Source organism: Trachemys scripta, chromosome 1, assembly GCF_013100865.1.
Source record: "Trachemys scripta elegans isolate TJP31775 chromosome 1, CAS_Tse_1.0, whole genome shotgun sequence".
Classification (NCBI taxonomy): Eukaryota; Metazoa; Chordata; order Testudines; family Emydidae; genus Trachemys; species Trachemys scripta.
In genome coordinates, this window is record NC_048298.1 from 54,292,901 (window position 1) to 54,320,242 (window position 27,342).

Genomic DNA, 27,342 nt, shown 5'->3' on the forward strand with positions numbered 1-27,342 from the left:
ACTACAGCCCACTTCTTCGGATGCATATGCATATTTATATGCATCCGAAGAAGTGGGCTGTAGTCCACGAAAGCTTATGCTCTAATAAATTTGTTAGTCTCTATGGTGCCACAAGTACTCCTGTTCTTTTTGCGGATACAGACTAACACGGCTGCTACTCTGTAAATTATTGTTGTATGTAAAGTAAATAAAGTTTTTAAAATGTTTAAGAAGCTTCATTTAAAATTAAAATGCAGAGTCCCCCGGACCGGTGGCCAGGACCCGGGCAGTGTGAGTGCCACTGAAAATCAGCTCACGTGCCGCCTGTTGGCATGCGTGCCATAGGTTGCCTGCCCCTGGTCTATCCACTAGTAATCTCTGGCCCCAGCAAGTCAGCAAATGCTGGCACAAAACAAACAATAACAACAGTTAAAAGGAAAGATATCACAACCTGCCTGGAATATGAAGGGAGGCACACAGACTGCAGGAAGGAATAGTTTGGTAGAGGCAGCAAGAAGTCAGTCTGTTTGCACAGCTTGAATTCTAGCTGCAGTTGCAGCATCTCTGTTAATAAAGAGACAGTTTAGTTTTAGAAACATGGAATGCTCTCATGTTATTACTCTGGACATTTGTCTGTCAGTTAATATTTTATATATCAATGTCATTATCAAGAATATTTGTTTTCATCCATGGAACTCTTTTTATACAAGGAAGTATTGTTATCTCGATTTTTACAACTCGGGAAACTGAACTATGCTCCCCATAGATAAACTACGTATTCTTAATCCTGGATTTACTTCACCTTCCCAAGCCCAGACCACAGGATCAGGTTTTCCTTGCAACATGTTGATAAAAATAATTTTTTAGAAATTAAGAGTAGTGTCTTGTACACAAAATCTTAAAGAGGTCATCACATAAAGGCCCCTTATGCCTTATAGATCAGCACCACTGCTCTTTATAAAGGACCAATACCCTTAACTTTTGAAAGTTCAGCTTCATTCATATTCAACAGTTTACATTTAGGTGCAGGGTCTGGTAAATGTGGGCAGTGTCTACAGAAAATACACTAATTAGAAATGAGCTGTTCAAATCTAACCTAGCTGCTTGTTCAAAATTGCTGTGCAGAAGTGAAACTGAGCCAGAGTTTCACATTGATTACTTGCATTTATCATTCCCCAGCCCTCCTCAAGTTCTGCTTCTGGGCTTTACCCTTATTACAAATTGCTAGTGAGACTATTTGTATATGTTGTGCAAAACCATGGTAAACACTTCACATACTGAACCCTCCAGAGGGCTCCCTCTGCAGAAGGGACCCTAGTAATCGGGGGATATACTGATGTGCTTTGAGATAAGATGATAATTCTGTGCAAACTAAAAAGGCAGAAGTAGCAAATCACCTGTTAGGTGGATGAATAAAATGCTTAGTGCCAAATTCTGCTGAGTCTTCTACTGTTTGCTATCCCAGTGAAATCAATATTGGATTGCACAGGATGTGTGTCAGGGCAGAATATGGCCTTTGGTATAACAAAAATTTAGCAAAAATGGACCCTTTCTACTTCAAATATTTGATAAAGGAAAAGGCTCCCATTAGACAGATGAGAGAGAATATGATGAATGAGTCAATGGGCTTTCTCCAATGGTTGAAATGAATCATAATGGCCAGTAAACCTTCCCAGTTCCACCTCAAAAATACCAGTAATCTGTTGCACTGAGTTTCATATTTAGCCTGTCATATTTGAAGATACAATATTGGAAATGTGTGGGTAAAGTACTAAGCATTGTCACTGAATAAATGGTGAGAAAATGTTTAAGATTTTAGCTGATGACCCTTTAGCATTGTTGCCTACAGCAATGTGCTGTATATCACCACCTGTCATATTTAATCATACAATCTCCTTGCCTGGTATTTAGCAGCAAGTCTCTTATGTTTCTCATATGTTGCCTCATCAGTAAAAATTCCTTCTGTAGTCAGGTTATTAGTGGGGTGTTAAATGTAATATGCTGATCTAAGCCCTTTTAAAAATCAAATCTGACGTTTTCTGTCTTTGCTGGGCTTCAGGCCCTGAATGCAAAATAATTCTAAACCTTCCCGCTTTCACCCACCCACTCTTTCTTTGATCTTTAATCGTTGCAAATGAAGAGCCAAGCAGACGCTAGGAGTCATTACAGCTAAGTGTAAACTGTAGAACTGGGGTATGTCATTATATTGCAGAAAGACTGTTGTGCCTATGATAGTAAAGCCAATCCTACTCCAAATAAACTTGTAATATTATATTTATGAAATGGTAAGAACATTAACATGAAAATAATCACAGCTCAGATACTCCAGAGAACATTTATTCCTCTGAGATGCAGTGACAATTTCTGGCTAGGAAATGAAAAATGATTATCTTGTTAGTAGCACTGCATGCTCTGCTTTGCAATGTGATTATTTACTATTTCTACTACATTAGCACTTCGGGCATGTCTACACTGCATCTGGGAGCTAGCTTCTCAGCCTGGGTCCATAGATTCGTGTTAGCAGGGCTCTAACACTAGCTGTGTGGATGTAACTCTGACACTGCAGCTGGAGCTCAGACTCCCAAGTTCACCCACTCCCACAGGCTTCAGAGCCCAAGCTCCAGCCCAAGCTGCAATATCTATGATGCTATCTTCAGAGGGCTAGTGTGAGCCTTGATAAAACAAGTCTGTGGATCCAGACTGGTAGGCTCGCTCCTAGGTGTAGAGGAAGTATTATTTCCGTTTTACAGGTGGGGAACTGAGGCACAGAGAAGGTAAACGGTTTGACCAAGGTCAAACAGGAAGTCAGAGGAACAATAAGAAACTGAACCCAGCTGCCCTGAGACCAAGTGCACAGCCTTAACCACCAGACCTTTCTGTGAAGTTGTCTCATCTCAGCCATTAAGCAGGATTGAGCCTGGTCAGTACTGGAATGTGAGCCCTCCAGTGTCTTGCCACAGTAGAGGTTTTGAGTAGCTGAAACCAGCTCAAAATCTCCCATATTGGCATTCCATGGATATTGAACAGGATGCATGGCAACCTGCTGAACTCTACAAGAAAGGGGAAATTGCCCAGCACAATTGTCTTGGATCTTTCTGAGAGAAGGTTACAGGACAACTGCAGTAAACCAAACCCTCTGACTCAGGCAGTAATGTTTGGTAAACACTTGTGGTAACTAAGGATCCCCTTGTACATTTTGAAGAATAGGTGTGGCCTCGCTGCAACTGGTCAGAAAAATCAACATCTAAATGAAATTTCAAAAAAGTTGGAGGGTGGGGAGGTGGAATTATGTGAATATTTTTGTTTGTTTGTTGTTTTTGGCCAGCTCTAGGCTAGGCCAAATTCTAATTTAGGAGTTCCCAATCTAAGGGCTCAGCCTAAGGTGGTGAGAATTGTGGGCCTGATTCAGTATAGCACTTAAGCATGTGCTTAGATTGAAGTCAATGGGATTGCTCATCTGCTGAAAATTAAGCATGTGCTTAAATGCTTTGCTGGTTAAGGACCAGAGTACTCAGGACTTTACAGGATTAAGCCCTAACTTAGGAAGTACCCCTTCAGTTGTATAATTCCCCTTCTAAACAAACACCTTCATACTCCTTGAACTGGAGTCCTGCTGCTCCTGACTCAGAAGGACAGCAATGTTTCCACTTCCAATCACTGCTTTTCTGTGTACACATTATTTGTAAGACATTTTGGGGGAACAGTTAAAGTAAAAGATGCTTAGACAATTTAAAACATTTTAGTGGAGAAAAAGGTGATAGGTGCTGAGAAAGATGTGGATTAAATATTAACTGGGTAGAGTATGTTTGATTATTGTTTATTTTACTTCTTGCAAAAAGAAAACCCCTGTGTCTTTTCATTGTATTTATGAACCAGACACCCTGAAGAGATTTTAAGCTTGGTTATATTTCCTGTTATAGAGCAAACAAACCTTCTTTTGCTTCAGTATGGTATTTACACCATTTTTTCATTTTGTTTTTTTTTTTTAATGTTTTCTGTTTTGTATTTTGGCTTTTCCTGTTTTTTCTGTGTTTTTTGCACAGGTTACCATTTCTTCTCTCTGTTTGCAAAATGGTTTGTTATTGTTTCTTATGAATTTTAGCACCCCTGTCAGATCAAATAATAAGATTAAGGAATTCTATCAATGCCACAGAATGTTGATATAGTCTGCAAGCTCTTTGGTGGGGAATTTGAGAAGTGTGAACACAGAACTCTAAGGCACATCCTTTGCAAAAGTATATCCTATAAAATAGTTAACCTACAACATAGCACAGTACAGAAAAGTGACTCTTGCCCTGAGTATTAAGTTGGCTTTTAGATTAATTCCAGAGACATTTTTCCCTTGCTCAGCCCATGGGATTCTGCATAGATACAGGGGTCCAAACTAGTGTATCAGATTGTAAGAGCAGGGCCTAAGTTGGGTGGACATCAGTTTATGGAGTGCATACTCAAAGACCTTATAATATTGCAGGAATATTCCCCAGTTATGCTGAGTGCAAGAAAAGGCTGAAAATGGTATAGAAACTGTAAAATCCTGAAAAAAAATTACAGAAAATAGAGTTATTGTATTTCATAAGTACAGTTTAGCAAACTGTTTTGCTCTTGCTATAAAGTAGAGATATATTTTATCCAGAATAGAAATGTAACTGATTTCTCATAATATTCACACCACAGGTCAGTTACTTCGGCTAAAGATGTTTCGAGAGGATCATGGATCTTGGATGACAATGTTTTTCAGCACCATTCTCTTCCTTTTCATTTTTTCTCACATTTACAATCTGTGCCTCCTTATGGCAGGGAATATGAGGTAGGCCATGGGTTTTATTTTCTCTGTCTTCTATTGGTGTATATATTCTCTCTGGAATTTATTTTATAGTGTGCTCCTGTATAATTAACAGTTTACTATAATGAAAACTCATTAGCATTTGAAATCTACCTTTTTCACACCTCTGTTTTTCTGAATTTAGGCATGATGGTAATTTAGCAGCTTGACTGACTAAGAGGTTTGATGATCAGTGATGAGTAGTATTAAGCTGATTAGTTCACAATTATAAAAATGTGACCTCAGCTATTAAGCCAACTTACTAATGATTCTCGTATCTACTGCTTATAGTTTGTTCACAGAAAAAAAAATACATTAAACTGAAGTTAAGGTTGAGCATGTATCAGTAATTTAAGGGTAAAAACATTACAGGGAATTGGGATAATTACAATATGAAGCATTACAACCCAGGAAATTCAGATGATCAAATGGGTGAATATCTTATCTACTTAGCAAGCCGAAAAAGTTACTGTTAAAGAATGTGATGATGTGTTTAATGGAATGAAATGCATTAAGGAAATATAAATGTGATGTATTATAGGTTCCAGTGTGCTGCCAAAAATATATGCAGCATGTGAAGTCCCATTACCAACATAAGATAAAATAAAAGCTGAACTTGACTAGATGATAAAACAACTGGGCTAATAATGTGGTTACCATAATAACACCAAACATTATGAAGTTGTATTGTTCCAATAGATATGAATAAGGGCATCAAATGCAATTACTATCCTAGGAGAGCAAATGTCCATGTGGTCAGAAAACCATCAAGGCTCTGAGATGGTAGTTACTGACAGATACCCAATATAAGCAAGGTAGGATAATCCTCCCAGCTCATGAGGTTTAGGTCTTACATGTCCATCCTGCGTTTGTGTCTGTTATTGACTGTGTCATTGTGTTATTATTATGCTTTATTTGCATTTGATTTTCCAAAAAAAAAAAAGAAGATATAACTAGCTCTTGGAGTCAGTGAATACTGGGCCCTGCCAGGTGACAGCATTAAGATTTTGTAACCTTGACTCATGTTCGGAAATGAAGTTAATTCACTCTTGCCAGCACTTCTGTGCCTCGCCTTTATTACACTCTCCCTTGTTTTGTTTGCATACTGCCATCTGTGCTGAAACGATTGTGTGATAGTCAAAGCCTATGTGCACACAGACAGACACGATCTATTTATAAAATTGATTGATTGATACATGCTGTCTTACAGAAGATGAAATAAAGTCTCTCCATCCTTGGTGTTTATGCCAGTCTGATATCTGAAGAAAATTATTATGAGAAATTGATTGTGGTATGCATGGTGAATCATTTGGACTCACCAAATGCTCTGAAGGTTTATTGGAATGTGCTTGGTGCATTTCTAGCATTGGGACAATAGGCAAGAATGTAAACAAACAGTAAAAATCTCACTCTTCAACTGTGTGACTTTGATGTAGAACAATATCACTTTCTCCCACATCATATATGTGTCTGCTATACTTATACTGCAAAATTCTTCCATTCAGAAGGAAACTTTTCAACTGTAGATAGTGTATTCAGACAAAAGAGAGCTTGAATTGGCTCTCTCAGAGTACAGGTAGTGCAGTATGCATTAATTCTCAGAAAAAAAAAACCACCAGTTGGGTTTGAGAGACTCATCAACAAAAGAGAGAATGCCAGAGCCCACTCTATCTTACAATGACATTTTAGAGAGTGATTTCCTCTCATTTTAGTGAATGTAATGTTTATGAAAGCTGCTTGTTTGACTCTATACAAAGGAGTTACAGCATGGACAGCACACTTTGCTACACTGCCTTAGTAGTGCAACCCAATCCTACACTGGAGGAACTGGCATTAAAGATAAAGGGGTAGGTCAGTATCCATGGTCACGCAGTCTGTAGTCTCTGCACAGATTGCTGACATGCATACTTACTGTGATGTGGACTCCTGAACATTAAATACTTTAAAATAAAAGCATTTACAATAATAAAATCATCCTTCCAAAACAAGGGCTAAGAGCTGGGCTTTTTTTTTTTTTTTTTTTTTTTTAAGGGTGGGCAAGCAGTGTGGTCACCTTGAGTATCAACTTCTTTGAACGTTTTCCACCCAGACCGGCAAAAGCTGGCTGAGAGAGCCTTAAAACCCCAAGACTGAGTGGGAAAAGATCAACTCTTCTTGTGCATGTGTGCACATCACTTTGTCCCTCTACCAGCTAGCTTTGTGTGATGGCAGGGGAATGAAGCTGACAAGTTTCTTCATCTCTGAATACTGGATCTTGTCAATGAAAAGTCCCTAGTGCCTCACAGAATGGAGATATTGTGAGAGTGATGAATGTTGCCAGATGCATGTCTGCGCTGGTGAACACAACAAAAACAATGTCCTGGTGGGGGTTGGAGTGAGTCCCAAGACAGGAGATAGAGCTTTAACATTGTTTCAAGACTCATCTCGGAGTATGTGATAGGTTTGTGTTTATTGATGAGACTTTTTTTTAAGTGCTGTTTCACTGAGTGTTTTATGTTTGTCAAACCCAAAAATGTTTCATTAGTGTCCCTTTAAAAGTAAAAGTTTAGGAATTGTGCTTTACTGGGCGCTGAAAATAGGTGGCTGAATACACACTGTGCAGCCAAAGGTTGCTTGGAGAGTATGAACAGCTGGATCAAAATCTTTGTGATTAGCCATTTGTGACTGTGACAGAGTGGGGATAGAACTCTACTGTATTGAGAACACCATCTTGCCCATGAATGTAATTTATTGTTAGGGGCTCCACTTTGTATCGCAACCTCCATTGTAGATTGAGGCATCCATTTTTTGGCAGTAGGGGCTTGACACCTCGTTGAATGACTGTCTGAGAAGTTGGCACAGAGCAATGTAATGCTATCAGGTCTGATTGTCTCTCAGTTATCAGCCCAACCACAAGAACGATGAACTCTCTCCACCTGGGTATATGGCCTAATGAGGTCAGAGACTACATTTAAGAGGGGAATTCTCTCTCTGAAGGGTGTGTGTGTAGCAGGTCACAGCCACCATGCAGGAAGTCTGTGCTAAGGCGGTAGAAAATCAGAAAAGCTGTTTATCCTATGGAGGCTCACCAAACACAGGACATAGAGCGGGGTTATTTCAGGATTGTTTGTTATTTTCCAAATATCTGTAACTCTCTAATGCTGTTGAAGAGTAAAATGCCTGTGGTTAAGAAATTCCTTTTCTAAACCTGAGTTCCTTGCCTGCCTGCCATCTTGTCCCTGAAGGGCTGGAATGCTCCTTTGTGTGGTCTAAGGCAGCTGGACTGGAGGATCTTACTGCCCAAGAAGGGTGCTAGACACAGGGTATCTGGGAATATACCTGAGAGACCCAGAGCTACAAACTGTGACCAGTCACCACTAGAGCAGGTCGAGAATTTTCTACAGAACAATTTTAGGGGGGGGGAGGGGGAAATGCCAATTCATTGAAACAAAAACGTTGTGAAACTTATTCACTTTTGATGGAAGACTTCTTACTCCCCCTAGTTCTGAGAGGGGTGAGATAGAAAGAGGGGCCCTGGAATAGCCAGGTGGCTAGGCACTAATCTGGAATGTGGGATACCCCTCTTAAAGATCCTGCTCTGCCTGATTCAAAGTAAGGACAGGAATGTTAACCTGTGTCTTCTGTGTTCTAGATAAGTGCTCTTTATCTCTTTTCTATTGAAGCTGTTCCTCATTGTATAAATATGCTTTTCAGTGACAGACACTGACTAGCCTCGTGGTTAAGGAACTCACGTAGGATATGGACACCCAAGTTCAAGTCCCTGTGACTCCCACATCAAGAGAATTCCCTAACCACTGGGGTGGGTCTCTCTGCTTTTCATGAAGCATTTCTAAAGGTCACAATTTTGTCCTAATGTGGAACCAGAAAAATGTTTGAAGTTGTGAAAATGTTCACAGGACAGGAAAACTATTTCCCATCCAGCCCTTGTCACTCTTCAGACCCTGATGAGATGTGGTTCCTACCAGGTGGGTTCACTCACAACAGGCTGGTGTCCATCCAGAGAGAGGGACAGGGGCAGGTTGTGACAGTGACCTTCATAACACTGAGTTGGCATGTAAGTTAAGGCAGCTGAGAGTGGCTTATGCACAGATGATGCTAGAGGTTTTATTTCAGGAAGTTATTATTATTTTTTTTTTTAAGAATACTAGAGTCTAAAACTGATTAAAGAGAAACTGAAGAACTAGGCTGAGATTTTCAAAGGATCCTAAGGCAGTTATTTCACCCAACTTCCATAGAATTCAATGGGATTTGTGTGCATAAAGCCCCTTTGAAAATCTTGGCCAGAGAGCATTGCCTAGGATCTGCCTGCTTGAGAGTCTGCCCTGCTCCTTCTGCCGTATTGCCAGGAATGAGGCAATAGTGAAAAGGATGCTTTCAAGCAGTAATTCTCAGTTTTTACATAGCACTTCTCATCCTTAGGTCTCAGAGCACTTTCCAAACGACAGTGTATATCAGTATCCTCATTTCACAGGTGGGGGTGCTGAGTCACAGAGATAAGTGACTTGCTCAAGGTCATATGGTAGGTAGAACCCAGGTCTCCTGACTACCAAGCCAGTGCCCTGTGTGTTTTAGGCCCAAATGTTTAGCCACCTTCATACTGTTTTAATCTACTATGGCCTTCTGTGGTCTAAATTCTGTTATCTTGTACTCAAGTCCACTAGTGCTGGCCCTCTGTCAGAAGTCCTGCCTAGCTCCTGATGTCACTCAGGCATCTCTAGAAGATTATTGGCTAGGGTTACCATATTTTGAGTGTCCAAAAAGAGGACACTCCAGGGGGCCCCGGCCCTGCCCCCAGCCCTGCCCAAATCCCCCCTTCCCCAAAGTCCCCGCCTCAACTCCGCCCCTTCCCCTGCTTCCCATAAACATTTGATTCGCGGGAAGCCTGAAGCAGGTAAGGGGTGGGGTGGGGGGAGGAGGCGCGGCCCAGTCTGGCCCCCCCGGCGTCTCCAGCCTGGCTCGGCTCGGGCCCTGGGGTGCCGACCCCGGGCCAGCCCCCGGCCGAGCCCCGCCGGCCGCCGGCCCCCCCCCCCCCCCCCGATTTTCCCAGACATGTCTGGCTTTTTGGGATTTCCCCCCCGGACAGGGATTTGAGGCCCAAAAAGCCGGACATGTCCGGGAAAATCTGGACTTATAGTAACCCTATTATTGGCTCCACGATGTCATAATGCAGACAGGACTTCCAGCAGCTGCCAGGGTGGGTGGACAGCATGTCTATGACAGAACAAAGGTAAAGATGAAAAGCAATATTTTCCCTTCTATTTCACTGTTACTGAATATTTTTAAAGCAATAGTTGGTCTTTTGCCCTTATGCAGTATTGATTAGCTGAGACCATTCACATTTTTACAAACCTCATCACTGATTGATGCAAGAAAGGAACTGATAAATGAGAAAAAGGCTGTGTTAATTAAAAAGATATGAAAGAGGGGGAAAATCCTTCTTAGAGAAGTGGAAAAGAACAAATTGTGAGGGTGAGAGAAAATGGTATAAAACCACTGTATTGTAATCACACTGCATTTGACATTTGTATGTGTGTTCTGGGAAGAGCCACATGATGGCAGCAAAAGTCATGTTTTAAAAATAAAGATGATAGATGGTTGAGAGTTAAGAGCAGCAGGATTTTTTTTTTACTGAAAACAAATTTATTTTATTTTAATTTTTTGGTGTCAAAATCTCAAACTGAATTTTTCTTTCCTTTTCAGTCTGTATAGGTTCATTTCAAAGACATTTTTATTCTTGAACTATCTATTTCATATTACTTGCTCACTGCACTATAGACCACCCAATTATACTATTGTATGGAAAGATACTATAAATTCATAAGATTAATTGAAGTTTATTTCAAATGGGACACTGTAAAATGGAATATTGGCCTCCTGTTTAAAGAAAGATTTATCTGTGGATGTGTTCAGATACATCATTATTCAATAGTACAAAGTAATTTACAGCTGTAGCCACAACATTCTCTCTGGTTGTTGATTAGGACCTGTGGTTAATAATATGGTTGTCACTATTGTCTCATGTGAGTGCTGAATCTCTTTTTTTTGAAGCGCTTTCTGTATATATTCTCTCACTGTGATTCAGTTGTTTTTATATAGTTTGAGATTAACATTTCTTGGTACTCATGTGTCTTTGCTTTTAATGTAGCATGTTTCAAGCATGTGCTTAGGTCCTATTGAAGTCAAGAAGTGAAACTCTGGCTCCAGTGAAGTCAATGACAAAACTCTCATTGACTAACAAAGCCAAGATTTCACCCAAGGACTGTGCTGAATCCACAAAGGCCCTGAAGCCTTTAAGTCCTGTTTTTAGGCACCACTGCATTCCGCCAAACTCCTGCTCAGCTGCTGTCTAGACCTGTAGGTGCCTAAAGTTGATCGGCACCTAAGTTTTTGCAGTAAAAGTTCCCTAGGTGCCTTTGTTTCTGCCTCTAAGTAGGTGTGCTGCTGCCTCATTTTAGACATGCAGGTGCCTGTCTCCTGCCTAAACCCCAGAACAATCCATGAATCACTAGGCTCTGGAAGGTTTTCCTCTTTAATTAAATATTAATTGGCCAAAAAGTAAGAATTACACTATAGCTCATGGTTAGGGCACTCACCTGAGAAGTGGTAGAACCCTGTTCAACTCCTCTCTCAGTCAGAGAGGGAGACTTGAACCAGGGGTTTCCTATATCCCAGATGAGAATTCTAACCACTAGGCTAAAGATTATAAGGGCAATAGTGCTGTTCCTGCTTCCCTTTCCCAAGTTGTTTTTGTGGTGTTTGACAATCTCTGATCAGGCTCTGCAGGTGATTTAGGTGGCTGAGTGCCCATTTTCCTGGTTCATGAATCACAAGCAGAGCTAGATACCTTCTTGCCGCAAGGACTTAGGGACTGAACTCAGATGAGTAGGGCTTAGGATGCATCCCTCCCATTAGCTACTATAGGCAACTCCCCACCTCGTATGCTGGGTTTGTGGATCTCTTTCCAAGGCATCTCTCTCCCCTGCATACATTGTATAGAAGCCTCAACTCCTAACTCAGGCTGCGTGATCTCAGTGTGTTCCTGTGATTTTCTGGTCACCTAAACTTTAGGCACTGTGAAGCCCAGTATCACAACATCTAAGTCCCTTTTGGAGATCTGGGCCTTCGGGCCTAATTAAAAACAAATACTGACATTCACATATTTAAGAACTACAATAGTAAATATCCCTTAAAATACATTAACTTTATCCTAAGCCCAGCTAAATAATTACTGAACCTTTAGATCTTTTCCAGTGCAGACAAATGTAGACCCTTGTGCCTCTGGAAACAGGTACTTTCTAGCGGTTACCCAGTTGTTTACACCAGACCTGATCCAAGGTGGTGTCTCTTCACTTGAGGTATATGATGGACATGTCACCAGTATTGTTTTTTTCAAGCAAGTTTCTGAGGCAAAGGCAATATTCTTTTCCTGGCTATAATTAACCTCCATCTGAATTCTAAAGACCACAATGGAGCTATGCCAGTTTACACCAGCTGAGGAGCTCACCTCTGCATTCTAAAGTTCCCCACCAAAACATATATATCATTTAAAAAAAATACTGTGTCATTATTGTGGTCTCTTATAATCAAGTTGACTTCTCATAATAGACAGCATAAATAGTTCCCCCTCTTTGTAGCACCCCAACTAGACACAAAAAATGACTTCATGATTTCCCCTTCAATCATCTGCTTGAGTAGGGGTTAAGAGGGTTTGTGCTGTTCTGAGGTTCAATAAGTTCATTCTCTTGTGGCCTGCCAGAGGGAATGAATTATACAGCCATGAGCCCTCTATCCCGCCCTTAAATACTGGTCTTCTGGTGACTTATCGAAAGAGCCTCAGCCGATCTCAGTGGTTGCAATGATGCAAAGGGAGACTGGACCCAGCATATCTAAGGAAGTGCCTAACAATGCTGACTTTGATTAAAAGTAGCACCTGGAAGTTCACCTAGAAGGCAATGCACCTGATAGATCACAGGTGTAAAATGCTCACACTAACCCACTCTAAAAATGTGGACGTCTGAGGCTAAGTGGTCCTCAATTGTGGCCCAAACTACAGCATACTATAATAGTCCTACCATGAGGAGACAAAAATCTGGGAGGCCTTTGATGAGATCATATCAGCAAGGAGAGGCCACACCCTCTTAGTTTACCACAGAAGAGAAAAATATCATGATCCACCATGGATACTTAAAAAAAAAACAAAACACCAAACTTCAGTCTGTTATAGTCACAGGACATAAAGAAGTTAAATAAAAATATAAGAGTCTTTCTGGAATTGTATGACAACACTACATTTTTTTCTTGGTATCCAGAAACCTAGTACTCAAGAACTAAAACCAGAGAGAAACAAAGCAGGCTGCTCTATAAGCAGAGAGACAGGATTCAAGACATCTTATTCTAGGCTGACTTTTTCCTGAATGACTCATTGCACACTTTCTTACAGAGAGGCCCCTAGCCTGCAAGCAGGACAAGGAAATCCTTCCTTTTCTTTTATGTAATAACTTGCAATTCCAACACAGTCCTCAATACATGAGAGTCAAATACTCTAAGCATCTTAACCTTTTTGGCTAGGAGTACATATTCTCCATCAGTTGATAGATCAGTCACAACCCTCATGAGTTCCTTATGAGGACTCTGCTAACATCACCTCCATCTTTCCTGGATTAGACTTCAACACGTTTATTTTCCTCCAGAGTCAGGCAAGAAAAATGCACAATCTGTAGAGGTGAGTGTCATACACATGTTAGTGGCTCTGAAGTCCAAAACCTTTTACATTCTAAAAAAATCCCATGCTCTCCCCCCCCCCCCCCCCAAAAAGATGAGACAGACTAGAATCTTGTAGGACCCCTGAAATGAGTGTAATGGAGTCACACTCACCTCTTGAGAGTGCCCCCTGTCCAAGTACATGTGCCTGCACACTCTCTCTCATTCAGTTTGTGGTGGATCTTCAGTGACTCAGCCCTTCAGTCAAGTCACATGCAGTCCATAAGTGAAATAAAACCCCCTTCTGGGGAAGCAGTTTAATGGGGGGCCTATCCCAATACCTCTCACATGGCCTTTCTTTCCCTGTAGCCATCCCTGGCTCTTAATTAGTTCAGCAGTCTTTAAAATTGTGTTGGCCCTGGTATTGAGCCATACTCCAGGTCTCCCTCCCTGGGAGTAGTGTTCTCACCTTCTCTGGGCCTTTTGGGCCCCAGCTTTTCTGCTGGGCCACTAAAAGAGTTCAGCTCCCTTTCTGGGGTGCATCAAAGTCCAGACCATTTTCCCAGTTGCTTGGGGTGCATGTGTGTGTATCCCAGGCCCACCCTCTACTCCAGGTCCCAAGCCAGGGACCCTAAAGATAGCTGCCATCTACCATGTCCTTTTAACTAAGCTGTGTTGCTGCTATGATTCCCTGGGTCAGTTCCCCATGGCTTCAGCATGTTTTTCACCCTTACCTCAATGCCTCATCCCAGTTGAGTTTCAGCCACCAGCCCAGAGCTCCTCATTCCCCCAGGTCTCTGCTAGCACTGCTCTATCCAAGATCCTGTAGCTTCCTCAGCCAGCCAGGCACTCATTCACCTCCAGTAAGGAACTGAATTCTGTATTGCCCTGCAGCTCCTTTTATATGGGCCTGCTGGGCACAGATTGGATGTTCCATTGCAGCCCTCTCTGATTGGCTGCGTCCCACACCGCCGCTCTAGGCCGCTTGGAGGACTCTCTCTACTGTCCTTTTCTGGGGCAGGATGTGGCAGGGCCAAAAAGCCTCCTGCAGTGGAGCCTCAGGGCCTACTCCACCCTGTCACAGAGAGACTGTAGGATAGAGGCGCATCTACAAAACCAACCAGGAGTCTGGTGGCACCTTAAAGACTAACAGATTTATTTGGGCATAAGCTTTCGTGGGTAAAAACCTCACTTCTTCGGATGCATTGTTTTTACCCACGAAAGCTTATGCCCAAATAAATCTGTTAGTCTTTAAGGTGCCACCAGACTCCTTGTTGTTTTTGTAGATACAGACTAACACGGCTACCCCCTGATACTTGAGCAGCATCTACAGAATACCAGTGCCATGAGATCTCTTAGAAAAGAGTGAATAATGTCCACCAGCGGTTCCCAAACTGTGGAGTGGGACCTAAAAGTGGGTCATGACCCCATTTTAATGGGGTCGCCAGGGCTGTTAGATTTGCTGGGGCCTAGGGCTGAAGCCAAAGTCTGAGCCCCCACTGCCCATGGCTGAAGCCGAAACCCGAAGGCTTCAGCCCTGGACAGCAGGGCTCAGGTTTCAGCTCCCCCACCCAGGGCTGAAGCCCTTGAGCTTCGGCTTCACCCCCGCCCCCAGGGCAGTGGGGCTCAGGCTTCGGTCCCCTTTCCCGAGGTTGTGTAGTAATTTTTATTATCAGAAGGGGGTCGCGATGCAAAGAAGTTTGAGAAATGCTATAATCCACTCCTCTTGGGGCACAGTGCTATGTCAATAACATCTCTTGGTCAGTTGCTGAAAAGGCTGTGACAGAATTGGAACTGTGCTGTTACAATTTATGAATACTGTATGTTGACCTGGTTATTGGGATGTTTACTGTGCAAACATATTGGTTTAGTGTTGTAGAGTCTGTAAGGAAAAACAAACTGGATGGTAAAATGGTTTAAGATAAGCCACTTTTCTGCAAACACGTAAGGGTGTTAAGACAATGCAAAGGCAGGTAAAGGCCTGGGAACATACAAGATCAAAATACTATAGCAATTAAAAAAAAAACAGACTCTGTTTTGAGACACAGGGACATTTTTCAGAGGAATTAGGCTGAGACTCAGCCACCTGCTTGAATGTATGAAGTTAGGCCTGCCTAGGTTACTAACCAAGGATGGTTACGTTTAGACCTTTTGTGGGTTTTAAATCCTGCAATGCTTTGTTTCTGCTGTTTAAAATAAACAGTACTTAGGTTTAACAAGGCTATCTGATCACTGTACACCGCTGGTCACACTCCTAAAGGGAAGAACTACAGTTGTCAGAACCTAGCTGGACCTGCTGGGTAAACACGGTTGATACAGAGAGTGCTGTAGACCAGGGCCCAGGCTAAGAGTGGGAGAACCACATGATTCCTCCCTAGGAGAAGTAAAGGCATGTCTGATATCTGAGGGGATACACTCAGACAGACCACAAAGGGGACAGAGGTGCAGCTGACCTATGCAACTATGACATAGGGGTCCTGTGGAGTTGCCATGGTGACAACTGGAATGTGTTCGTGATGTAGTTGGTCTCTACAGCCCTATGATTTCCCCCCTCCTTTAAAATTAATGTCCTTTTAAATGTGAGGAACAACACAAGGCCAAATAAATTGATCATAAAGCTATATATATTTACACTTCAGGCGTAAGTTCACATACAACCCTGTTCAGTGTTTGATATATCATCTTGTTCTTCTTTTGAAATAGTGTATTTGTTTAACAAAACCAAGCTATTTAAAATGTTCAAAATTTCAACTAATGTATCAATTAATTTGTAGTAAATATAAAAATTTAGCTATCACAAGGGAAATTTTTCCTTTTTCTTTTTGCTGACATAAATTGGTCATTTTTGAAATTTTTTGTTCACATCATTAGTGTACTGGCCAAAAGACTGACTTTTCCTTTGCTCACACCAGGGGCATTCACTGACGCTATTGATGCTTTGCTAAGACCAGTGTTGTGACTGTGACACTGCTTTGTTTCATCTTTCACATTTCAGAACATTCCAGTAATAGACACTGATAATGTTTTTAATTTACTCAGTCACACTGTTATGTTGCAACTATAATCTTGGACTGCAGGAGCTTTGTCCTTTGCACTCGGCCAGAGCTTCTGCTGTTGTAATCAGCATAGCAATATTACAACTACTGGAGCTATCCCAATTTTTACCAGTTGGATCTGGACATTATTTTCATTTTCTTTCCCTGTTCGGTGATAACCAGTTGAACTTGCTTTGGCTCTGTCATGCAGGCATTCAGATAAATCCAAATGCAATTTCGATAGATGGAGAATTAATATGACACAAAAAACTTCATGAAAAGTAGTTTTTCAAGATGAAATAATTTAGGTTGTCAAAAAATATATTATTTTAAAAGGGGAACCTATCTGCAAAATTAGTCATCAATCCTGCAGAGACTTGCACATATACTTAACTTCACATTTGAATAGCCCCATTGACTTCTGTGTAACTACTTATGTGAATTAAGGTAAGAACATAAATAAGTCTGTGCAGGATTGGGGCTGTAATGTTTACAAATGAGACACTAGCTAGAGAGGGTAACCTAATTATTTGAAATTATCTAAAAACAATTTTTGTATCTTTTCTTCATAAGATTCAGGATTCACAGTGTTTCGTTTTTGAGAGAACGTTTTAATATTGTATGAGCTTGGAGGAATACTTGTGATATGTTACCACCCTCAAGAATGTTATCACACTTGTGAGACATGCTATTTTGTTGTCAACATGCAAAATCGGGCCATAGAAATTGATACTATTAATATCAGGGCTTGGCTACACTTGCAAGTTAGAGCGCATTAAAGCAACCCCGGGCGCCCTAACTCATGACATGTCCACACTGGCAAGGCATGTACAGCGCCCGGACTCCGCAGCAGGAGCGTGTGATGGGATAGATCACAGAAACCCCCTTGGGAGCTGCCACCTGATGTGCCAAGACTACCTCTGCTCTTGCTTTTCCTGCCTGACTTAACTGAAAGCAGCTTACCGAAGTGTTCTTGTCTTTAACACTCAGATGCTTAACTCCCAATGGGGTCTAAACCCAAAATAAATCCATTTTACCCTGTATAAAGCCTATACAGCGTAAACTCATAAATTGTTCACCCTCTATAACACTGATAGAGAGATATGCACAGCTGTTTGCCCAACCCTCAGGTATTAATACATATTCTGGGTTAATTATTAATAAGGATCCAAGGATCACAATGAGCATTTCGACTTCCCTTACGGTGAGCTTCTGGTCTGGGAAGAAAGTCCCGGCTTGCAGATTCCTGAACAGGCTTGTGTTCCGAAAGATGCGTGCATCATGCACCTTTCTGGACCAGACTGCGTTAATGTCAGTGAAATGCCCACGGTGATCCACAAGTGCCTGGAGAACCATAGAGAAATATTCCTTCCGATGTATGTACTCAGAGGCTAGGTGGGCTGGTGCTAGAATTGGAATATAGATCCCATCTATCCTCCTCCGCAGTGGCATGCACGTTACCCAGAGTCACGGTTCTTCTGAGCAGGATGCGATTAATGGCCCTGCAAACTTGCAGCAACACAATTCCAACGGTCAACTTTCCCACTCCAAACTGGTTAGCGACCAGTCTGGAGTTGCCAGCTTCCAGATTGCAATAGCCACCTGCTTCTCCACCAGCAGGACAGTGCTCAATCTCGTGTCCTTGCACCGTAGGGTGGGGGCGAGCTCAGCACAGTCCTATGAAAGTGGCTTTTCTCATGCAAAAATTCTGCAGCCATTGCTCATCATCCCAGACTTGCATGACGATGTGATCCCACCACTCAGTGCTTGTTTCCCGAGCCCAAAAGCAGTGTTCCACTGCGGTGAGCATGTCCATGAATGCCACAAGCAATCTCGTGTCGTAAGCGTTATGTGAGTCGGCATCATCGTCGGACTCCTCACTGTCAGTTTGTAGCTTAAGCAGTAACTCGACTGCCATTCGTGACATGCTGGCGAGACCCATCAGCATATTCCTCAGCAGTTCGGGATCCATTCCCGCAGACTGAAAGAGAAGACAGAGCGCACAGTATAAAAAAAGTTGAAAGATGGTGCCAAATGTGGACGGAAGCGCAGGGATTGCTGGGAGGTGAAGCGATGCATCACGGGCGTTGGGACAGGACCCAGAATGCCCTGCACCTCCCACTCCCTTCCCACAAGCCACAGCGCCAGAATGGGAAGAAGTGCTCTGTGGGATAGCTGCCCATAATGCACTGTTCCCAATTCTGCTGCAAGTGCCTCAAATGTGGCCACGCCAGTGCGCTTGCAGCTGACAGTGTGGACAGACTGCAGCACTTTCCCTGCTGCGCTGTCTGAGTGCTGGTTTAACTCACAGCGCTCTACATCTGCAAGTGTAGCCATGCCCTCAGAATTTAGCAGAAGCTAATATATGGTGTCAACCTCTCTTGTTGCTTTATCCATTTTTATACCCATCAGTCAAAATGAAACCACAGAAATCTAATTAGAAAAATTTCAATAGCCTTTCCAGTTGAGAAAAAAAAATCAAATACAACAACTGTAGAACTTTCAGGCCTGTTGAAAAGGGGAAAATGTGGAAACAGAATAGAGGCATATTGACTATTCAAGGTTGAAGTGATAAACCTGCAGCACTAACCCTATTTTCCAAGGTCTAGATTTTAAACACTGAATGCCTGATTGCTAGGTGCACAGCTAATCATTTATAGGCACACATATTTGTATACATATGCGAATCAGGGATTGTGTTGCACATCAGAGTTTGTACATGGGTTTTGAGAATATGTTAGTTAGTATTAACTGAATAATTAAATTCTCAAAAATCCTCTCCCAGTTCTTGCTAATGTTAAAAATTGAAGGAGTTGAATACTGAAAAATGAATACAAAAAAATTCTATTTTTATCAAAAAAACCCAAAGCTTTTCAGCCAAAAACAGAAAGATTTTAGGTTTTGGCTGAAAACTATTCAGTTAAAATTCAAACATTTCCACAAAAAGCATTTTCTTTCCAGTAAAAATTTAATTTAGTCGAAAACGCAATTTTCCATCAAAAAACATTGTAGACAGAAAATCTTGAACCAGCCCTATTCAGTAGACACTGTAATGCAGAGATGGAAGTGCCTCCTTTCAGCTCAGAGTTCACTTTACAGGGTAGTAGAGGGCACAAATGAAGATGGCCACATAATAAGTACATTCTACTCTTCTTACATACATCACTTTATATAATACCTATTGGGGTCAGTCTTTCATCTGTGAAGTCAATGGGAGTTTTGTCATGAACTTTGGATAGGCCCTTAATCTTCCTTCAGCAATTCCCAAAATGGAGAGTGAAAAACCACCACCTCCACCACAGACAAACAAAATCTCAGCCTTTGGAACAGCAAATTACAGCCTGCAGGTGATACTCACTGAAGAAACTTAAGGCTGCTTTTTAATTTTTTTTATTACTATTTTATTATTATTTTAACCTCAATTCTTTTTCCAGTTCCCTGTGAAGCCATGGCATTCTTTATTCTTCCTGAGAGCCTTCAAGTCAAATTCTCTATTTCCTAATCAAATGCCCTGACTGCTGTGGGAACTTTGCCTGAGCAAGTTCCTCTTTTCAGAGGAACTGCAGTCTGTTGTATCTTTTAGGATTTCTTCATCCCTCTTCCGCGGTCATAAATTGTAATGTTTCCTACCATTGCTCCTTAGTCTCTGGACTTCTTAAATTATTATTTTAATTTGTTGCCCTCAGTAGCATCCAAAACCTCCAACCAGGATTGATGTCCCATTTTACTTGGCACTTGAGCCAACACAAAGGTAGACATGGTGTCTGTCCCAAAGAATTCGCAATTAAATAATTTGACTTCCCTGAAATCTTGGTTCTGTATGTATTCTGAACTAGGGTGAATTCAATGATCTTGTGATCATTAGCACCCAGGTTTTTCTTTTATGCTTATGTTCTTAATCAGCTGAAGAAATAAATAGAGATATCCTATCTCCTAGAACAGGAAGGGACCTTGAAAGGTCATCGAGTCCAGCCCCCTGCCTTCACTAGTAGGACCAAGATTTTGCCCTAGATCCCTAAGTGGCTCCCTCAAGGATTGAACTCATAACCCTGGGTTTAGCAGGCCAATGCTCAAACCACTGAGCTATCCCTCTCACCTGCTAGTGTCTGTTGCAGAGGAGTAGCTTCCTCTCTAATTGGATTTTCTTATTTCTGGGTCCTAAATTTAAAAACCTCTTTGATGAATGTGCTCAGATCTCCGGATAGTTAAAACACTAGTTATAACCAACCATCACAGCTGGAATTTTAGAATTACTCAAGAATTCATAGACTAATATGAATAATGTATATTTCTGTGGTAACTAATTTTCTTATGGGTGACAGAAAAATTAATCAAATGACCTATATACTATGGTTTTGTTACATCTAGTGTTAACATTTTAAAATTAACCTGGAGTTTTCAGTGTGATTCAGACTAAATCCATGTTCATGTATTGAGGATTCTTTCCCCCTTCTGCTAAATAGAAATATTCCATAAAAGGGAGGAACAGGAGGAGGAGGGAAGAGAAAGAAAAAGTGGCCTGTGCATGTGGGGAGGTGCATGAAGACACTGAGTCATATTAATACATGGTTGTTTCTAAAAGATTGAAAAGGATCTTTGTTAATCTGAAACACAGCATTGAATGAAGGCATTATTAGAAGTCTCTTTTTTTGATTTCCCCCCCCCAGATCTGTTCAAAATAAGTAAAACTTAATGCACATTATTAATCTAGGAACTCATGTGGTGGTAAGTGACTGAGGGGAAAATTCCCACATACTCCTACAAATCTTACTTGAAATTCTTGAATGCTCTGTGACTTGATTAGAGATTTTTGAGCTGTCATCTTCTATGCTCACCTAGCAAAATGTGGGTTGGAAAGTTATTTTTAAAGCCCTTTTTACTGCAAGAGAAGCAGCAGGACTGGGATGGAGAGCATAGCTTCTAGTAAAAGTTAAAATGAAACATTGACAATTACAAGCTTAGAGCCTATTTAAATGAAAGGAACCTTGTGAAAAAAAAAATTGTGATAAAATTATTTTTAATTGGGAACATATTCTGAAGTGAAGAGCAAAGATACACAAAAGGTTCTCCTTATTTCACATGACCCATTGAAATATCTCCATTGTACTTAATAAATAATGAAAACCGAGAACATAATTGATAGTGGTTAACGGTAAAATTTGACACCTGGGATTAGTACTATTAATTAATAATAAAATCAAAAGAACATTTTAGCAATAAAAATGCTTGTACAGTAGGGAGAAGCAATTTCTGCAGTACGTAAGCCTCTGTAGCTGCCGAGGGATGGCCACTGTGCAATGGATAGAGCAAGATTTGAGGAGATTGCACAGGGCTTCTGGATTTTACATGGAGTTGGAATATTCCATCCTATCACCTCTTGGACAATGGACTGCAATCAACTGTGGGAGGTGAAAACAAGATTTTTCCTGTTTGACCCTTGAACCTTGACTTGAACCTTTAGTCACCATTTCCTGGTAGAAACACAGACATTTATAACTGGAAAGAGTCTGAAACACCCAGCAACATCCTGGTTTCTGTGCCACACATGGATGTAACTGAAAAAACTTCTCATGAAGGTTAAATGAATTTGTGGCACAGAAGCCAGTGTGTTGCTGGGGCTGAACTCATCTTTTTCTTCTTCCCCGGGTTCTATTGTCCCACAGCTTGCACCACTGTCAATATGGTGAGCCAAAAAGAAAAGGCTTCAGGATTTGAAAAAGCCTAATCTGTGTTAATGAAAAATACTTTGTCCAGATATAATCCAAATGTTACCTTCTGAAAGTATTCAGTGCCCTGCAGTTATAGGAATGGGATTTACATGCACATACAAAAAAGATAAGCATAAATTAGGATAAAGGAATTATCACAGAAAAAAATCCCTTCTCAGTAAATTTAAACTAAACTCAATCAAGTGAGAGTATAAATCTAAATTCAGTTTATGTTCAATTCCTGTGACTCAGAAATATCCACCTTCTTAGGGATATCAGATTTTTTCCAGTTATAATTGTCTGTGTTTCTCCCAGGAAATGGAGAATAAATGCTCAATTCTCAGTTTAAGCATGATCAGATAGGAAAAGTCTTGTTTTCACCTCCCAGAGTTGATTGCAGAAAGATTCCAATGTCCAAGAGGCGGTAGTCTGGAATATTTCAACTGCATGGCCATTAAAATTCAGACTCTCCCTATTCTACCCTGCCTTAAAATGTGCTTCCACAGAGGAAGTGATTCAGAAATGTAACCCTTCTGCCAGGTGGAGCCAGTAGCAACCAGGGCCGGGTTCAATATTTAGGGGTTCCTTTTCATTGATACAACACAGAACCAGCTCGAGCCCCCACCCAGTAACCTGGGAAATTTACACATCATCTTGGGCGCCTCTGAGAGGTAATACTTCCCCACTCGCAAGCACAGAGTCTGAGTGTAGAAAAAAAAATTTTAATTAAAGGAGGGAAGTAACTTAGCGTTAATTTGGGAAAACACCGCAACTAGGGTTTATAAACATTAACCATGAGTAAAAGAGCCACCCCCAAGTAGATTAGGCCGTGTCCTTTTCCCCTCAGGTTCTTAAGTCCAGCAACCCAAAATTCTCTTTTACGTGCCCGTCCCTTCTCTGCACCCAACTCACACTTGCTGTCCTTGATCAGTGCAGACCCAGAGTTCAGAGGTGCATCTGCAGAGTTCACCTCCCTCCCGGGTGGGGTAAAGAGGTAAACCTTACTTGCTCCGCTGCTCGGGCACTCGCTCGCTGCCCCTCTCTGCTGGCCACCCTGCTGGCCGTTCACCAGCTGCTCCAGCCAACCACCTGCTCACCACTCTCGCCGTGCCTCTCCACCAGCCACCCTGCTGACTGCTCATTGCACCTCTCCGCTGCACCAGCCACTTGTTCACCATGACCAGCTGACTGTCAGTCACCTTCTGCTGCCACCTGCCTCTCTGCTGTGACCTCTGCACATCAGTCTCTTAGTAATTTTGAGCTCTTTGCAGGCTGGACAGAAACACTGCTCCATCTCAAGTGATTTCAGCTCTCAGTGATTTTTAGCTCTTTGCAGGCTGGTCAGAAACAGCATTTTGGGCATTTAACATAACAAAGAGGCTCCTAATGAAGCCTATTTAGCTCTGGTCTTTGAACAGTGGGAAGGAACAGGTTAAACCAGTCTAGGAAGGACATTCTTGGCTGGGATACCTGTCCCCACCCCTCTTACTTTCACAGGGCTCTGACATTCGAGCCCCTGGCTTAATGAGGTTCTTTCAACTGAGGCAAACCCCTCATTTGGGACAGGTTAAACATAGTCCTGCTTTTCTGTATTTCTACAATAATTACAACATTGGTAACCATATTTCACTACCCCTGCATTCAGTACTAAGGTGATTTGTACCCAACACCAGCCCAAGTTGATCACTTTGACACCTCTGTATCTGCTCAATATGTAAGCAGAGCAGGAGCAAACTGTATTTACATAAACACATCCAAGTCTGTCCCCCTTTCAGCTAGCTGTCAGGGAAGCATTAATTCAGACAGATCCTGCCTACACAAATAATAAGCATAGTGCATGGAGTATCAGAAACAGTGGTTGCATTCTATGGTGATGAGCATCACAGGAATACGTTTGGGCTTTTTTAATTACATTATGAGCTACCAACTGTGTTTGTATCTGAGAATTACAGCAAAATAGAAATGCCTGTAAATAATTACATTTGTAAAAAATCATGAACTTGTGCAAAAAATTAAGCTTTCAGTGCTTACAGGGAAAAAGGGTTAGGGCAAAATAGGGGAAGGGTTTTTTTTGTTGTTTTTTGTTTTTTAAATGATACCAATCCCCCAATTTCATCTCTGGGGGATAGTGTTGCAGCAGACCCCAGGAAGAGATGGGCTCAACAGTAATAGAGGAAACTTCATCCCTTCTGCTTATAGTCTTAGATATCTGTGGATGTGACTCTCAGAACTGCTAGCTACACAATGTAGCCTGCTGATATCACATTCATAAATTTCTTGGTCTGGCTTGTGCAGTCATGATAATATATCACAAATTGTATTCCACTTCACAATAGGCCTGAGCCTTAAATTACTGTCTCTAGTCTCACTTTATTACAAACATCATTTCCCCTTTTATTTCTGATTCTAGAATATTCCATAACTTTAAATGTAAAGTTCAAGTTCTTGACTATTTCTTCCTGGTTGTTCTTTGTTGGTTTTTCTGACTGTTACAGTGTGTGTGTGGGGGGGTGTCTTACGGTAGGTGGGTGCCACCGCATTCCAAATTGAGAGATTGCAGACATGGAATTGGTCAAAAGAAGCACTCGTGAGAGCGGGTGCTGATCCCATTACAGCAGGAGTCGGCAACCTTTCAGAAGTGGTATGCCGAGTCTTCATTTATTCACTCTAATTTAAGGTTTCGCGTGCCAGTAATACATTTTAACGTTTTTAGAAGGTCTCTTTCTATAAGTCTATAGTGTATAACTAAACTATTGTTGTATGTAAAGTAAATAAAGTTTTAAAATGTTTAAGAAGCTTATTTAAAATTAAATTAAAATGCAGAGCCCCCCGGACCGGTGGCCAGGACCAGAGCAGTGTGAGTGCCACTGAAAATCAGCTTGCGTGCCACCTTCGGCATGCGTGCCATAGGTTGCCTACCCGTGCATTACAGTAATAAAAAGGGAAAACATTATTGGGGAAAAGGGAACAAAATAACCATGTATATCTACATGAATGTTAAAGAAAACACTTCCCCACAGTACCTTTGGCCATAGTCAATTCTGTTCCCCACCTACCACTGCGAATGCTCAATCGGCAAATATCCTTTTACCACATCACTTACCCCTAAGATTGCCAACTTTCTAATTGCAGTAAACCGAACACCCTGGCCCCACCCCTTCTCCAATGCCCCGCCTGTGCTCACTCCATTCCCCCTCCCTCTGTTGCTTGCTCTCCCCCCCCCCCCGCTCACTCGCTCATTTTCACCGGGCTGGGGCAGAGGGATGGGATGCAGGAGGGGGTGAGGCCTCTGGCTGGGGGTGCGGGCTCTGGGGTGGGGCTGGGGACGAGGGGTTTGGGGTGCAGGAGGGGGCTCCATGCTGGGGCCAAGGGGTTCGGAGTGTGGGAGGGGGCTCCAGGCTGGGGCAGGGTGTTCAAGTGTGGGAGAGGGTTTGGGGTGTGGACTCGGGAAGACTCTCACTGAATGCAGTTTGTGGCAGCTCTGGGAGGTACTGATGTCAAGCAGCCCTTTAAATAGAAGCTGCACCAGCGCTGCCCTGGTATTTCCCAAGCCTCAGAGGCTGCTCTACCTGCCGTGAATCGTGGACACGTGGCTTGGGCAGCACACTGAGGACAAAAGTTTTTCCTGTTCTCTGAAATGTGGGGTTGGGGTGGGAGAGAGGGAGAGAATTCCCCACAAGTGACATACACACACCCTACTGCTGTTCCTGGCTCGCTGCATCCCCAGCGTAGCCCAAATCACAGCAGCTACAGGGAGAGAGCTGCTGCAGCCTCCCTCCTCATCCCCCCATCGTTTGTAGTTACTCCCAGCCCTTCTCCTTTGACCCCCCCCAATCCGGCCGCTGGCTGAGGCCTCTGCGCCCAGCTGCTGCCCGACTCGGCTCGGACTTGTTCCTGGGGGGAGCAGCCCAACTTTAGCCCCATGCTTCCACACAGCCCATTCATCCCCTAGAGGAGACTGACCAGCCCACAACCTGTTAACTGCTGGCTGCATGGTCCCGAGACAAGTCTGGCACAGCAGCCCCCTGGGAGTGGGCTACGGGGCCCAAGGCAGGTGGCGGCGGCTCGCCCTGGCCCTCTCCCCTGCTGCTGGCTGCATGCAGCCTGTGGGGAGCCAGTCTGGCTCCTCTCTCCACTCCCGTCAGCTGGGGAGCAGTGGACTGGGCAGGGAGGGGGCTGAAGGCACTTCCTAAAGGCCACAATGCCCACTCCGCAGGGAGACCCTGGCCACCGTGGAGGCTGCTTCCCAGGATTAACCCTGCCGGCCCCAGCCTGCAGCCTGCTGCCTTTCCCAGCCCCTCCACTGGGATCCATCCCCTGCCCGCAGCACTCGCATTACCCCCAAGTTCCACAGAAAGAGTTGCTGCAGGCCCCCTCCTCATCCCGGCGCTGCCAACCGGATTTTTAACAGCCCAGTCAGCACCAGCTCAAAAACCGGACACCTGGCAACCCTACTTACCTCCTCATCTACTAACCCCCACTCCCGGTCTGGTGTCAGTGAGTAGAGTAGTCCCAGGGTCCTGAGATGTGCTTGTTTCCAGTTCCTGCCTAACTCTACCACCTAACGCAGCTATAGTGATTTCAGCTTTATTTAGTGGCTGAATAGAAGGGACCTCAGGAGAGTTCATTCAGTTTTGCTGCTGTCCTCTGTGGCTTCAGTGAAGGGCTCTTCCTGCATTGTACCCTGTTGAGGAATTATCATCTCTTGCGCCAAAGTCCTCTCAACAGCTTAGGCTCCTCAGGTAAAGGAAACCAGTAGGCTATAGGACTCCTCAGCAGAGTCCTTGCAAGAAGTTAGGAGCGCTTTCCCCCTTTCTCAGTTCAGTTCCACTGCCTAATCAATGCTGATCTGTATAGTTATAATTAGGGCCCTACCAAATTCATGGCCGTGAGAAACGCACCATCCTATACTGTACTATAGATTTCACGGGGGAGACCAGCGTTTCTCAAATTGGGGGTCCTGACCCAAAAGGGAGTTGCAGGGGGATTGCAAGGTTATTTTAAGGGGGGTTGCAGTATTACCACCCTTACTTCTGCGCTGCCTTCAGAGCTGGGTAGCCAGAGAGCAGCAGCTATTGACAAGATGCCCAACTCTGAA

At 42.7% G+C, this 27,342-nt stretch overlaps 1 protein-coding gene across 3 annotated transcripts in view; it reads left to right on the plus strand.

Annotated features, from left to right (window-relative positions):
- The window catches only part of TMEM117 (transmembrane protein 117), a 345,104-nt gene that overhangs the window by 42,788 nt on the left and 274,974 nt on the right, over positions 1-27,342 (plus strand). For all 3 annotated transcript variants that reach the window (XM_034769923.1, XM_034769909.1, XM_034769918.1), the window contains one exon: positions 4,654-4,786. In XM_034769923.1, the coding sequence (XP_034625814.1) occupies positions 4,654-4,786 (133 nt within the window). The remainder of the gene's footprint in view (positions 1-4,653; positions 4,787-27,342) is intronic.